The following is a 15,536-nucleotide window of genomic DNA, read 5'->3' as shown; positions in this document are numbered from 1 at the left end:
AGGAAGAATGGAGCGGGAGATCGACAGACGCATCGGTGGCTGCGGCGTCTGCAGTGATGCGGACTTTGTATCGGTCCGTAGTGGTGAAGAGGGAGCCAAAAGTCAAAATGGCGAAGTTCTCAATTTACCAGTTGATCTTCGCTCGTACGCCTCACCTGTAGGCATGAGCTGTGGGTCGTGACTGAAAGAACAAGATCCCGGATACAAGCGGATGAAATGAGTTTCCTTCGCAGGGAGTCTGGGCTCTCCCTTAGAGAACGGGTCGGTCATCAGGGAGGGGCTCGGTGTCGAGCCGCTACTTCTTCTCCCCATTGAGAGTAGCCAGACGAGGTGGCTGGGGCATCTGATCCGGATGCCTCCCGGACGCCTCCCTGGTAAGCTTTTCCGGGCACGTCCCGCCAGAAAGAGACCCCGAGGACGACCCGAGACACGCCGGAGAGACCGTGTCTCTCGGCTGGCTTGGGAACGCCTCGGGATCCCTCCGGAGGAGCTGGAAGAAGTAGCCGGGGAAAGGGAAGTCTGGCTATCCCTGCTGAAGCTACGTCCACCGTGACCCGACCCGGAGAAGCGGTAGACAATGGATGGATGGATTTGTTTTGTAATCGTCTGATCTTAAGCATTCAAGTGGGTGAACAACTATTCATTTGGACCGGTGTTAAAAATGTAACGTGGCCCTTGAGGACAAGTTTTCCACAGGATTCTCAATGGCGTATTTTTAGACTGGGAGGAGGTCAGCACTCTAATTCCAAAAGCGCAGTAGAACGCGCAGCGACTGGCGATTGTGGGTTTTTGCAAGCGACAAACGCGACGCCGGCGCCGGGAGACTTTTGCGTCACGTGCCTCGCAACGCCTGCGCGCTTCCTGATCCGTCCACCAAGTGCCGACGTCGATTCAAGACGATTCAAACCCCGACCCACTCGGGGGAACCAGCGGGGACAACGTCCCCATCTGCTGGAGGCAAGCATAACTGCAGGTGTGGTGCCAACACTGCACTTGTTCTGGATCTACTTTGCCCTCACGAGTGGAGCAACTAATGTACACTAGTAAAACAGCATTCCTGTCCAGTAGTAGGACAAGTTCAGCATACTAGGACAACTACGGAACGAGTTAACATACTAGTACTAATGAAGCATAGATGTCAACTAGTAGAATTTTATAATCTTGCCAATAATGCTAATAGCACACAGTAGTAATCTAGCAAACAGTTTTGCATCAATAGTAAAAAGTGTAGTAGTCCTGGAAGAGACTACTACACTAGTGTCACAATTCAGCAAACTAGTAGATGTTTTCCACGACTGAATGACATTTCTGCTCACTTTTAGGTCAGCTTTGGCATACTAGTAGGACAACTATGTTGCTACTAGTTGACATTTGCATACTTCCAGTGAAGCGCACGTTATCCTCTACACATTTTTAATCGTACACAATTGTCAAAGAGTGCGAAGTTTTGCCTTCTTAGTGAAATGTCGCCGTCTTACTAGGATGCCCATGTCGACGTACAGAGTGAGTTTACTAGTGCGTCCTCATTACTACTACTACTAGTAGTAGGGCCCTGTCGTGTTACCAGTCCAGCTTACTTGAACGGTTTCATTTGGTACTATTGGGCCGAAGTGGCACTAGTAACTTTTTATGACCTTGCTTCCTTTTGCTTACATGGTGACCAAGTAGAAGCCTTTAGTCAGCAATCAGTGAAGTCGGTTAACGCACAGCAACACACAAAGTGCACGGCGGAGTAACAAAGTAGCTCCTGAGTGCATTTTAAATAATTGATGGTCAATTCTTAATTGAGGACGTTCAGCTACTGCAACATTTATCAGAAGAAGAAGGCGCGTTGAGTGCGCTCGGCGCTTCACTGCAACTTTGTCATACTCACTGAAATATAGATCAACTTACAAACAAAATGCAGTACTGTACTTCTACCACACGCGATATTATTTTTTTCCGCCGCTAGAGGGAGACAGCGGCTCAGGATCCAAAGAGACAAGCTTGTCCCCAAATCCGGTTCTCAATACACAGACTTCAAATTGGCCAATCTCAGATTTCGGCCTGTCAACAGGAAATATTTGATGATTTTTCTCATTCTCTATGAATCCATACTGATGATCATTTTTTTCACCCCAAAATCAGACATTTGCTTTTACTTTGCAAAACTACGATAAACTAATTTTTTTTTTTTTTATAACCAAACTAGTAATGGAATCGTCCATCCATCCATTGTCTTAGCCGCTTATCCTCACAAGGGTCGCATGGAGTGCAGGAGCCTATCCCAGCTGTCGTCGGGCAGGAGGCAAAGATTGGTCGTCAGCCAATCGCAGGGCACATGGAGACAAACAGCCGGACTCACAATCACACCTAGGGGCAATTTTGAGTGTCAAATTCATGTCGCATGTTTTTGGGATGTGGGAGGAAACCGGAGTGACCACCCGGAGAAAACCCAGAAAACATGCAAACTCCGCGCAGGCAGGTGCGGGATCGAACCGGCACCTCAGAACTGCGGAATCATAATCGATGTATTGGAAAAAATAATAATAGCTTGATCTGTTCCCGTACGGATGAATCACTGGAAATTGACGCGATGTCATGCTCACAAGTGTTGATCGAACTAGTCGGCCTTCGTTGGCAGGAATCGGTAATCGATAAGGGAGCTCCGTTTCCAAACGGTTGCGAGAACGATGGCGCTCCGTCGTAATATTGTTAAGCAACACCAAATAAACATGATTTTGATTTAAAAAAAAAAAAATAAAATAAAATCCCTCCCACCCAAAAAAAAATGCAAACTAAATTTGGGCGAATAGGCGGCACTATGGATCAGCTGGAAAGCGTTGGGCTCGCAGTTCTGAGGACCCAGGTTCGATCCCGGCCCCGCCTGTGTGGACTTTGCATGTTCTCCCCGTGCCTGCGTGGCTTTTTCCCGGGCACTCCGGTTTCCTCCCACTTCCCAAAAACATGCAACATTAATTGGACACTCTAAATTGTCCGTAGGTGTGATTGCGACTGTTTGTCTCCTTGTGCCCTGCGATTGGCTGGCGACCAGTTAAGGGTGCGCTCCCCCCCTCCTGGCCGTCGACAGCTGGAATAGGCTCCAGCACTCCCGCGACCCTTGTGAGGATAAGTGGCTAAGAAGATGGATGGATGTATAATCGACTGAATAATCGATTTTTCAAACTATTCAACAGTGATCTTTCTCCTGATGCGGGTTTCTGTGACTCTCCCAGTCTCCGTGACCCCCCCCCCCCCCCCGCCCGGTACCACCGGTGGGTCTCGCGATGTCAAGTTGTCACCAATCGAACCAGAACATTTTGGGTTCATCCTGAAATTTCTCTCTGATGTTCAAAATCCACAACTTTTTTTCAACAATGTATGTTCTGGTGAGCCCCCCCCCCCCTCCCCGTTTTTTTTTTTTTTTTTTTTTTTTTGTCGTCGTCAAGCAAGCCCGCGAAAAGCCGTCGACTCACCCGGCCGGCGGCTCTCCCCGACGACGTCGCCGTCGTCCCCCCCCGCCTCCGCGCTGGTCTTTTCGCACAGGCCGCAATACGGACTCATCGGCTCCGCCGGACCGAAGTCGTCCGCCGACGGTCGACTAGCAAAAGTCCCCTCAGCTGTTTCCGCTGCAACGGTTTTAGCCGGCCAAGGTGTCAACGCGCCGAGGAATCATGGGTAATAAAAGACCAAACATAGCCGCAGACCCGGCGTTGGAAGTGTCGTCTGCTACAATTACAAGTTACCCTGTTTAAAATGTCACCGGGGGGGGGGGGGGGGGGCGATTTCAACTTTCATAACTTATTACGCATTTTGAAAATGTCATTTTGAATTGAATGCGCCAACGTGAACCTGGAAGGATCCTTGAAAAAAAAAAAAGTGGATTAAACCAAATACACACTCAGAACTAAACAGTAGAAAATGTAAATGCATAACTAAAAAAAAAGGGGGGGGGGGGATTGTGACCGTGGAGAGCAGGGGTCTCAAACGTGTGGCCCGCGGGCCGCAAATGGCCCGGGTGTGTTGGACGAAGATTTACATTGTGTTAAACTACCGACATCAATTTCCAAATTACAATGATTTTGTGTTGACAGAATATTAAATACGGTCAAAGTATGTCGTGGGTTTTATTTTTTATTATTTTTTGGGGGTGTTTTTTTTTCCACACGTAACGCCGAATAAAAAGCGGGAAACAAATATCGAAACATGAGATTGGGAATTTATTTCTTGCTCGAGCGGCACGCATAATCGCACGGAGGGCAGAACGACACGTTCAAAGTCCTCGGCAACCGCGTTCAGGCCGAAAGTGATTGGCGGTCGATCGCTGCCAATCGGAAAAGAGGTTTGTCAGAGAACATCGGTCCGAAACATGCGGCCCGGGGGGGGGGGGGGGGGGCGTTTGCGGCCCACGAGGTGATATTTTGCGGCCCGCGCCTTGATATGAAAGTATAATGGTAATGCGGCTCTCGAGTTTTATTCGGATGGCACTTTTACAGCGTTGTGTGCGGAGCAGACCAATCACAGCGGGGTGGACGGCGACCGGGTGTGCGCCATCGACCGGGCTTGATCCGAGCAGAGAAACGATTTTCAATGAGAAAGTTACAGCAGCCTTGCCAAGGAGTTTTACACACAAGTTGTAAACACCGGCGTCCATCTTATTTTGTGTTTAAAAAAAAAAAAAAAAAAAAAAAAAAAGATGTTTGAGAAGATTTTGAATTTCTAAGTTTAATTAATTTAATAAGCCAAGTTAAATGTTGACCTGATGACATCCATCCATCCATTTTCTTTGCCGCTTATCCTGACAAGGGTCGCAGGAGTGTTGGAGCCTATCCCAGCTGTCAACGGCCAGGAGGCGGAGGACACCCTTAACTGGTCGCCAGCCAATCGCAGGGCACATCGAGAAAAATCACACCTATGGGCAATTTAGAGTGTCCAATTAATGTTGCACGTTTTTTGGGATGTGGGGGGGAAACCGGAGTTCCCGCCCGGAGAAAAGCTGCGAAGGCACGGTGGAGAACATGCAAACTCCGCACAGGCGGGGCCGGGATCGAACCCGGGACCTCAAAACTGTGAGGCAAACGCTTTACCAGCTGATTCACCGGACCGCCCATGACAAAAGTCGTAAATCATAAGTCGATTTTCTTTCATATGTTCAAAACTGAGAAGCACGGTGGCGCAGCTGGAAAGCCTTGGCTTCACAGTTCTGTGGACCCGGGTTCGATCCCGGCCCCGGTTTGCGTGTTCTCCCCGCGCCTGCGCGGCTTTTCTCCGGGCGGGCACTCCGGTTTCCTCCCACATCCCAAAAAACATGCAACATCAATTGGACCCTCTAAATTGCCCCAAGGTGTGATTGTGAGTGCGGCTGTTCGTCTCAATGTGCCCTGCGATTGGCGGGCGACCGGTTCAGGGTCTGCCCCTGCCTCATGACAGCTGGGTTAGGCTCCAGCACTCCACCCTTGTCAGGATAAGCGGCAAAGGAAATGGATGGATGGACGGATATCCTGTTAGTCGTATCGATTAAGTAAGTCCCCGACACTGGAGCGACGTTGGACTGTGAACTCGATTACGCGCTCCCGCGGCCCTTGTGAGGATAAGCGCCTTGATAAATGGATATGGACTCCTGCTCTCCCGTTGCGCACAGTCGCAAGCCCAGTTTGTCTGCAGTTGTGAGGTTGCAGTTATTTTGGGAGCGGAAGGTGAAGCGCTGCCTATTTTTATCCCCGGCGTTTGAGCGCTGGCGTCTCCAACGCGGCGTCAGCAACAACCGCAGCGGAACGTTTTGCTCCCTTTTCCAGATTGTTCCCGTGATGGTTTTATCATGTTTTTAATTCGCTCACGTTACCGTACCGAATTTTTACCAAACTTTTTTTTTTTTTTTTTTTTTTTTTTTTTCATTTAATGTAAACTTCATTTTTAATATGTTTGCATAATATACAGGTTGGGAAAAAAAATACAATTTTCAAATATTCTCAGTTTTTTTTTTTCCCCCCTTTGTATTGTTAAATATGAAAAGTCACCACCGTCTTTGTGCATTTAGGCTCAAAAATATGGAATAAGCACATCAATATCGTCCCTGACAAATTCATCAATATTTAAATTTGACAATGACGATAAGCGGTATAGAATATCGATAAATAGTTCACGTGAGATTTTTGCTAATTTTACTCGCTGGACTTTCCCATTCTACATTAGCATTAAGCTAGCAGACTTTCCCACCGGCGAGCATTTATTTGAAAAATATCATACAATGTTTAATTCCCGTCTGTTTTCCAGTAAACTTAGCGGGTACAGCTCAATAAATTCGATTAATTTTTTGGAGATAATATGCCAAAATTAATTGTTCAACAGGGGCCTGCAGATGACAATAAGTGTGACTTCTTGTGCTCCAATTTGAAGCGGAACCGTGTGAGAGTTCAGGTTCTGTCCCGTTTGCATCCATTTTCTCAGCCGCTTATCCTCACGAGGGAGTGCTGGAGCCTATCCCAGCTGTCACCGGGCAGGAGGCGGGATAAACCCTGAACTGGTCGCCAGCCAATCGCAGGGCACATCGAGGCAAATCACACCTATGGGCAATTTAGAGTGTCCAATGAATGTTGGGTGTTTTTTGGGGATGTGGGAGGAAACCGGAGTGCCCGCAGGCACGGGAGAGAACGTGCAAACTCCACACAGGCAGGGCCGGGATTTGAACCCGAGAGAGTCGTACAAGACACGATACCACCGCGCGTCTCATAAATCTCGGGAAGTTCCACCGGAGGGTCGCTACGTGACGACGCACTTTAAGGGTTAGCGTCGCTCTCGCTCGCAATCCCTCAAACCGTCGAAGTCGCCGCCACGGGCGTCAACGCGTTCGCCGGAGGCCCGGCGGTCACGTCGTCCTCGCACGTCGGCGCTGATGATCCGTGCAAGCGCGGAAACATATTTCCCGCTTAACGGGACTTTTTAATCGATGAAGAACACTCACGGCCGTGAGAGCCTCCTCCCGGCTGTTAGCGCGGGAGTCGACCCCTCTCGGTAATAATCCAAAACAACTTTGACGGTACTCGCGGAGCCAACGAAGGCCGCCCCGCCCCCCCCGCGCGTCTCGTCGCGACGGCGGAGCTTGCGGGAGGTCGTTAAAATGATCCATAACTGGGGTGCGACGTATGTTCACGCATCGGTTGACATTGAAGCGAAGCTAGCAGGAAGTTGAGGGAAGCGAACTGGATGTGGCGAACGTTCAAGGAAGTTGCTTAAAGGTAGAGAAGGCGGCGGCGGCGGATCAGCTGGTAAAGCCTTGGCCTCACAGTTCTGAGGTCCCGGGTTCGATCCCGGCCCCGCCTGAGTGGAGTTTGCATGTTCTCCCCCGTGCCTGCGTGGGCGGGCACTCCGCTTTCCCCGCCACATCCCCAAAAAACACGCAACATTCATTGGACGCTCTAAATTGCCCATAGGTGTGATTTGTCTCGATGTGCCCTGCGATTGGCTGGCGACCAGTTCAGGGTGTGCCCCGCTTTCTGCCCGTCAACAGCTGGGATAGGCTCCGGCACTCCCCGCGACTCTTGTGAGGATAAGCGGCTAAGATAATGGATGGATGGATGGATGGATGATAATTGAAGTTGGTGAAAGTGGGGAGACGCCACTGGAGGTTCTTGACGGTAGGTGGAACGTAGCGGACGTCAAACGGAGCAAACGGGCGGCGTTGGGAGTTGACACAAGTTCTGCGAATTGATTGGAAGTTTTTTTTTTTTTTTTTTAAGATGATAGTCGGCTGACGCAAATGGAAGATGCTGGAACGTGAGCGCAGGATTGAAGGCGATGGAACGTAGCGGAAGTTGTGGAAAATGAAGGCTGAGGAAGGTACCGGAAGACGACGGGCGCACCACCGCACTCGCAGATCTGCACAGTCGAGCACGAGAAATCACCCGCGTGAAATTTTCTTTGGGCCCACTCGCGATCGAAGCGCCGAGAATGAAATGACCCGGAACGGTTTTCACAGGCGAGACGAGGGGAAAGTTGGGCGTGTCATCTCCGTTTTCAGCGTGAGCACCGCCGACGTCCGGGAGACGCGCACGAGTCTGAAGTCTTGAACGCCGACGTCAAGCTCAACGCAAAAACTGAACAAGGATGGCCGCGCGACCTGGAGACGAGATGGACCGCTCCAGATTCGAAAGAATAGCTTGAATTTGAGTCCCACAAAAACAGCAGAGTGAGACATCGTCACGGTGACTGACTGCTAAAAAGCCGTTCAAGGCTCACGAGCGGAATTATGACAACAGCGTGCAGTCACTGTGATTTGACGGGCGCCATCGGACTCGCAAATCTGCCCAGTCGAGCGCGAAAAATCACGCTCGTCAAACTTGTTACGAGTAGAAATACGTAGATATTGAAAGACGTCGCTTATTTTGCGTAGTCTTGACCGATGTTCCCTCGACGCTGCGCAACTGCGCAATTGCGCACTCGCCGCACGTGAAAACCGATCCAGCGCAGTGAAGCACGGAAGCACACGGTCTGTAACAACTGCAGCTCCTCATCCCAAGTCTACTTCCTAGTTTACCTGACACCGCCCCCCCTCTGCTCTTAAAGGGGTACACTCATAATCACAAACAGAACACCCGCAACTTTATATCTGCGGGCATGACCGGTGGACCACACCCGTACAGTTTTTCAAATGTGAGTGACCGAGACGTGAATTGAAGTGAACAAACACTCACAGAGGTTGACGGAAGGCAAAGAAAAGGGAGAGTGCAAATTGATTGAAGGAAGTGGGAGTTAATTAGTTGAAGTTAATTGAATCGGATCGGACCTTCTTGGCAGTCTCGGAAGTACACGGAAGCGACTGGGGAAAAGGGACCGGTTGGCAGAAGGCAGTCGTGGTTGCCGGGAAGTCAGTGCGAGTTAGTGTCAGCTGACAGAGTTTAGCGGGAGTTAGCCGGATAGCGGACTGCGGTAGGCGTGAGTGACAGTCACGGAGGAACGTGGAACTTGGCGTCCTGATCAATTGAAGCTGCCTGACGTGAGGAGAAGCCAATCGAAGGGACTGCAAGTTGATGGCGGCGATTGAACGTCGGCGCTCTTCACAAAAATCCGAAAATCACATTTTTGTACTTCCAAAACAATGTCTAAAGCTCCCGGTTCGTGGGCCGGTTTTCGAGTAAACGTCAAACCCACAAAGCGCTTGAAGCAAGCACGCCGTGCCTCTAGTTCGGGAGGCTACGCTAGCAAAATAGCGAGAACGAGGCCTTGAGGAACGTTGGGGAAAGGATAAAAAAATGTTTTAATTAGCACGAATATGTTTTAAATGTATTGAAAGCAAGCTGAAGGGCTGAAAGATTTTTCTTTTTAAGATGATTTTTAATCATAATTCATGTTTTGAGGGGTTGCAGTAGAATTATAATGAAGAGGAGTAGGGGACACTCATCCCGCGGGATTGATTCTCGGGTTTCCGGCAGCGGGTCGCAACATTCCGCAACGTCTCGTCTCGCGATCAATACGACACGCAAACGGACGTCCGCCGTCGAACAAACCGGTCGCCGACAGATGACCGTCCGCTCCACGTATGAATTCAACTTTTGTGTGTTTGGGATCTTTTATTTGCGGTACTTCGACGACCGATGCGTCGCGGCGGCGGGAACGACCTTGCAGTACAGCTGCAATAAAAAAAAAACACAAAAGGGGCTCGAAAGACCTAGTTTTTCACCTTCCTCGACATCCAAATACAGCTTCATGTACTAGTACACGGTTTCTCCTCGCTGTCAAGAACTTTCTTTTACTAGTAATAACTTGCAACGACGACGACATGTTACTAATGAGGTAAAACGGCACTAGTTGACATCCACGCGCTAACAGCTGTACTAGTGAAGCGCTAGATGTTAAACAGTAGAATTTCACATCTCACTAGGGGTATACTAGTGGCACGCAGTTGTCAACTCGTGGACAGTTTTATCCTACCTGTGACCGAGTTGTCGTACTTGCATGCCAAAGTAGCCTCACTAGTAATGGTACTAGTGCCTGGAATTTAAGCTGGATAGCAAAGATATTGACCAGTAGGGTTTTTGCTGAGCACTAGTAGGACAACTAGTGAAGCAAGACGTGCTATTAGAACGAGTGAAGTGGAATTTTAGGGTTTCACCAGATTCCTAGCATGCAGTACCATTTTGTGTCACTTGTAAAATCATTGTTATACTAGTTGCCCAACTCGTGAGGAAAAGGGCCTACTAGTAGCTGGACGGCCTTTGCCCTCGCTAGTAAGACAATTCAACGCACTAGTAGAACAATTCACTGATAAGGTTTCTTTTCCACCTCCCACGTTTCTGCACACAAATAATGAGTGAGGCAAAACTACTAGCGCCTCATCGTTAGCCAGCACAGCAGTTGACGAGTAGTATATTTGGGTACTCGTACGCACGGGTACGAGCGCTATCAAATGAAGGCCCGCCGTTGGTTTACGGTGACGGGCAACTTTGTTTCCCAGAATGCTCTCTGTTGGCGTGCGCGTCTCGCCACTCTTTGTGCTCATGAATAATCCATTAGCGACTGTTTTCCAGCTTGTTGTCTGTCTCTCGTCCTCCTGTCTCACCCCTGATTACTCCTCACTGTCTGTCTCACTCTTACCCGTCTTCCTGCCTTTCTCTTTTGGACCCCCCCCCCCCCCCATCCATCTTTCTCTCGTCACTCTCACCTGTCTTCCTGCTTCAATGCTAATCCTCTCGTCTCTCCGCTTAGCCGTCTCGCTTTCTCCGGTCTTAGTTTTTCATTTGCACCGGCGTCTGCCTCCGTCCTCCCGTCTTCCCCCCCCCACCACCACCACCACCACCACCACCACCCCAATCCTTTCTGAGTTCCCGTCTGTCTCCCCGCTCCTGTCAGTCTTGTCGCCCCCTCCTAGCGGGGTCTTTGTACCCGGGTTGAGGTCCTGCCGTCTGTCAAACTTCCCGGAAGTCCTTGTTTTGGTTTTTGTGTTGGTTTTTGCGGCGAAACCGGCCTGGTGTGCCTCTCCGTCACCGCCTCCTTGTCTCCCTTTTTGTACCACCGAACGTTTCCTCTTTTTATTTTTGCCTGCCTGCCTGCCTGTCCCCCCCGCCCCCACCCCCACCCCCAACTGGCCCACCTGTCTGTCTGCATTTTGCTGCATCAGGATTTTTTTTTTTTTTTTGGACTGTCAGCCCCCCCAACAAGCCCAAGACTCGCGCAGACTGGCTGCCCCCCTCCCCCCTTCCCTTACCCCCACCCCATCCCGTAATAACCCCACTGCATCGACTATACCGCAGTCCTGCGCGCTTGTACCCGCCGTGCACCGCGGTCGTCCCCACCCTCCGACGCCCAACTTCCCCTTGCCGCAAACTTGCGTCCCCCCCCCCCCCCCCGTGCCCCCCCCCTTCCGCAACCAACCTGCCGGCGCCTTCTCTTTGCTCTCCATCTCGCGTTGCGGTCTTGGCGAAAATCCACCGGTCGTCGCCTGCTTCCTCCTCCTCCTCCTCCTCCTCCTTCGCCTCCTCCTTCTTCTTCTCCTCCTCCTGACTCACGACGTGGACGTAGCGACCGACGCGGGGTGGGGGGGGGGGGCCGAAGAAGGAGAGCCAAGGGGCGGAAACGGGCGTTCACCAGCGCTTCTTTCGCCGGAGCGGTCGCCGCCTTCCGATGCCGAAGTCTCTCGGCCCTTCCTCTCTCATCCAGTCAGATTTTCTCTCTCTCTCTCTCTCTCTTTCGCTCTCTCACTCTCTCTCTTTGCCCCGGTGCATTGTGGGCCTTTGCTGGGGAGACTCGAGTGAGCTCATCCTTCGTCTTCGTCAGCGAGACGGAACCACAGTAAAAGGAAGTTCAATATCCGCTTTAAAGAAAAAAATGAAGCCATCAATATGGAAGTAAATAATATGCCGCCAGGATTTGAATTAAAAATGTTGATGTTGTAAAATTCACATTATTATTTCAAGGCGATTACATTTTCAGTCGCTGTATTTCAGTTGAACTTTTCAGTGTTCACAGATTCGCAGGGTTACTTCAGGTCAGAAGCCAACAGCCAGCCAATCCAGTGACGCTTTGACGTCACGTGACGAAGAAAGCGTCACTGGATTGGCCGGCTGTTGGCTCTGACCTGAAGTAACCCTTGAGTTCTTAACACCGAATTTAGACGGTGGATTTCAGACAGCGAATTGTAGCCAGTCGAATCTCAGGAGAATTTTTGATTCAAATCCTGGTGGTACATATTTACTTCCATATTGGTATTGACGGCTTCATTTCATAGGGGAAAAGGGGGCCTCCCACGGCGCAGGTCCGAGGGTAGTGACCAGGCTCCCCAGGAGGAGAGCCCCTGGCGGGACACCACGGGAATGTACCTGGTCTTTGTCCGGTCACAACAGCGCCGTTAGCGCTTCTCCTTGGTTTGTATTTCCCACACTTGCGTCCCGCTAAGTCGTCAAAGAGACGGCAAGAACTGGAAAATGAAACGTGAAAAACGAGGTGATGGTTTTTATCCGGAAGAAACCCGCACACAAAGTGGAAAAAAATCCTGGAAACGGCATGAAAGTGGATACCGTAATTCTTGGCCCACAGAGCGCACCTGATTATAAGCCTCACCCAGTACATTTGTAAAGGAAATACCATTTGGTACATGCAAAAGCCGCAGCTGTGGAAAAGCCGCAAGTGCCCACGTTGAAATACGAGATATTTACAAAGAAAAACGGTACACAGAGTTTAACGTTAGTGCCGCCGTGCTAATGCTAGTGCTAACGCAGGGCCGGTTTAAAACAAAAAAAAACATACCGGTAAAAATCACTGAAACACGGCAGTAACATGCCAGCGCAGCGCTGACAGAGCCGGACTGGTAAAAGTCACTTCCTCGGCACTTATATTCCACCGGTCTCACTCTTACCTTTGCCCCCTTGTGGCTGTTTGAAAAAACGCACAAATTAGCCGCATCACCGCATAATCCGCAGGGTTGTAAGCGTCTGGAGAAAAGTTGCGGCTTCTAGGCCAGAAATTACGGTAATTGCGATTTGGAGGACGGGGAGGGTCTTAACTTTTGAACACGTTGTCGTGGGCACGGTGTGGCCACTGTTGCGGGCGGCGCTTCCTGTGAGGGGCGTGGCCAGGCCACCGCTCTGGGCGGTACCGCCTTGGACCGCTGTCACAACCGTGTCACATTTGGGACAGTAATGAACTAAATACTTAAATGCTAAATGTTCATCAGCATTTGCCAGTTCGTTGCAAATGCTTCACTGCATCCTGGGTTACTCTGCTACTGTGCGTAAGTTAGTGGAAAGTAATCTCTTGTCACAGCGAATCTGTGCCATTTTAGTTTGATCACGCCTGCTTTTTGGTTTTTCCTCATAGTCATCGGAGCTTGTTTCATGTTTTTTGGATCTTGCCTAACATAGAATTTTGGTGCCTCTGCCTCGTTTTGGGCTGCCTTTTGCTATTGACCTGTTTTTGGAATGAAAACCAGTCTGAACATTATGCCCTCGCCCGGGAGTCCCGCATTTGGGTCCGCCCCACATTGCTGCTGGTTTTTGACACACGTTTAATATTTGAGACTCACGCCACGGGATTGTTTTCTAGGATAATTCAAACTAATCTGGCATTTGTCATCCTGGGTTGGGAAAAGTCCACCATTGTGACAGGAAGTGACCGATTTATCTAGCTCGGGTGCGCCAGAGCTTCCTCGCCATCGGACGGCCGTTTTGATTTGATGACGTCGCAGGAAACCAACGTCACACGGCGCTCGCGGGAAACAAGTCGGAAAGGCGGCGTGACAAACGAGCGAGTCGTTGGTTCTTAAGACTTTTATAGTGCGCGGTGAAAAGAAGAAGAAGAGGAGTGACAATCGGCCTCCGAGGTGGACCTTTTGCTTCAAAGAAAGCAAAAGCAGCAACACGACTCACAGTTCAAAGGTTATCAACAAAAGCGCACAACACTTGGAATTACATCGCCACCAACAGTGTGTGTTTGTGTGTGTTTTGTGTGGTGTGTGCACGCTCATCCATTGTGTTCGGGTGTGTGTGTGTGTTTTATCACTAATTGCACTTGAGGATGAGGGAACGACAATCGCGCGGCCAACCATCGGATTTTCGTTGCTTTTTCTTTTTTTGCATTAATAATATGATGGAAATCTTTCATACTTTTCACGACACAAAGTAAAAAAAAAAAAAAAACGTGTACAAAATTTGTGCTCAAGACAACCAGCTCAGCAAGGACTACAGTACAACTCCCATGATGCTTTGAGACAGGAAGTTTCTGATAATTGCAGCTCGGGTTATTATTAAGCGTTTTTTGAATTGTAGTTTATGAGGACAAAGAAAGAAAAATGAAATTCCACGGACATTTATACACAACTGGCAGTGCATTTTCCGATCGGTCGTCATGGGGGGGGGAAGCGTCTCGCCGAGCTTGTCTGTTAAACGTCGGCTTTTGAAACCACCGTAATGACAAATAGATCCCTGCAGGGGGCGGCGCTGCGCCGCTTTGGATTTGAGATCGGAACAATTTTTGAGTGGAAGATCAAGATTGGGACAAGTTTTGGTATATGACACTTGAACGGAGGATGTGTGTGGATGGTATAATAGCGGGATGTAAAAAAATAATAGTAATTAATGAATTTAAACGGACGTTTAACTCAAGCCAGTTCAGGACAGGACATGTTCTACTGCTGATTTATAAAGAATGTAAAGGGAGACTCAAATTATTATTATTATTTTTATGGTTTAGAGATTTCTTCTGGCAGATTCGGGACTTTTTGTAGAACAAACTTCTTTTGACTTAAAATCAGAAGAGAATTATTAAAAAAAAAAAAGTCCAGATGCTGTCAAAAAACTGGCAGTATTGCAAACTATTTAGAAAAAGTGGCAGTTGTTAAATGCTTGTCCCCCCCCCCCCGTTTGTTTATCCCACAATAATTGATTAGTAAAACAGATTTTATTTGCTCATTAAATTGGTCTTTTAAATGACTTTTTTTCAACAGTATGAAATTTAATATTTAATTGGCTTGTAACACAATAAAATGAAAAGTCAAAAAGATAATTATTTCAGTCTGATTTTTACCTTTTAAAATTCACCACAATTACAGAAAACTTTTTTTTTTAACCCTTTTACCTAAAATTTGAAGTCCTCTTGGTCATTTGAAATGTATATATTGGAACAAAAATAAAGAAATGTATACGATATGTTGGAGACTGAGCTGGTTGGATCGAACATGACAACAAACCAACTAACCCAAAAAAAAAAAAAAAAAGTGAGTTTACAAAGTCCACAATTTACAGCAGATATTTCATTTTGGAGAAAAATACATTTAAACATGGAGGGGGGGGGGGGGGGGGGGAATCCATAGCTGCAGCAGTGAAACACAAAAGGAGCGATGAGTGCACGTCGTGCAACGGCAACATTCTGTCGCGACGCAGCGGATCCGCAATCCTGAGTGGCGGCCGCGAAAGCCGAGGATCGGCCGTACAATCTGAGCCGAGCGCCGGAGTTTGCATAAAAGACCGATCGTGTGAAAAACGGGGGGGGGGGCTTTCAAAAAGTGTAATGTGCATGCCAGGCCACTAGTTGGTGGTGTGATATAAGGATACATTACGTGCCTAGATGAA

At 48.9% G+C, this 15,536-nt stretch overlaps 2 protein-coding genes across 3 annotated transcripts in view; one reads left to right on the top strand and one right to left on the bottom strand.

The window, feature by feature from the left end:
• Window positions 1-11,779, bottom strand: part of LOC133505320 (fibroblast growth factor 12-like) — a 26,810-nt gene extending 15,031 nt beyond the window's left edge. The window contains exon 1 of one of the 2 annotated variants that reach the window (XM_061828456.1): window positions 11,347-11,779. In XM_061828456.1, the coding sequence (XP_061684440.1) occupies window positions 11,347-11,374 (28 nt within the window). In that variant the 5' untranslated portion in view covers window positions 11,375-11,779. Of the gene's footprint in view, window positions 1-3,455; window positions 3,634-11,346 lie in introns of those variants that run through there. The other variant, XM_061828454.1, reaches the window with a different exon arrangement.
• Window positions 7,785-15,536, top strand: part of LOC133505318 (presenilin-associated rhomboid-like protein, mitochondrial) — a 22,900-nt gene continuing 15,148 nt past the window's right edge. The window contains exon 1 of the mRNA XM_061828450.1: window positions 7,785-7,815. Coding sequence (XP_061684434.1) covers window positions 7,800-7,815 — 16 coding nt within the window. The 5' untranslated portion in view covers window positions 7,785-7,799. The remainder of the gene's footprint in view (window positions 7,816-15,536) is intronic.

The sequence above is a fragment of the Syngnathoides biaculeatus genome, chromosome 8 (assembly GCF_019802595.1).
Source record: "Syngnathoides biaculeatus isolate LvHL_M chromosome 8, ASM1980259v1, whole genome shotgun sequence".
In the NCBI taxonomy this organism is placed as follows: domain Eukaryota; kingdom Metazoa; phylum Chordata; class Actinopteri; order Syngnathiformes; family Syngnathidae; genus Syngnathoides; species Syngnathoides biaculeatus.
Note: the sequence above shows the minus strand (reverse complement) of the source record. Positions and strands in the feature narration are given on the sequence as shown.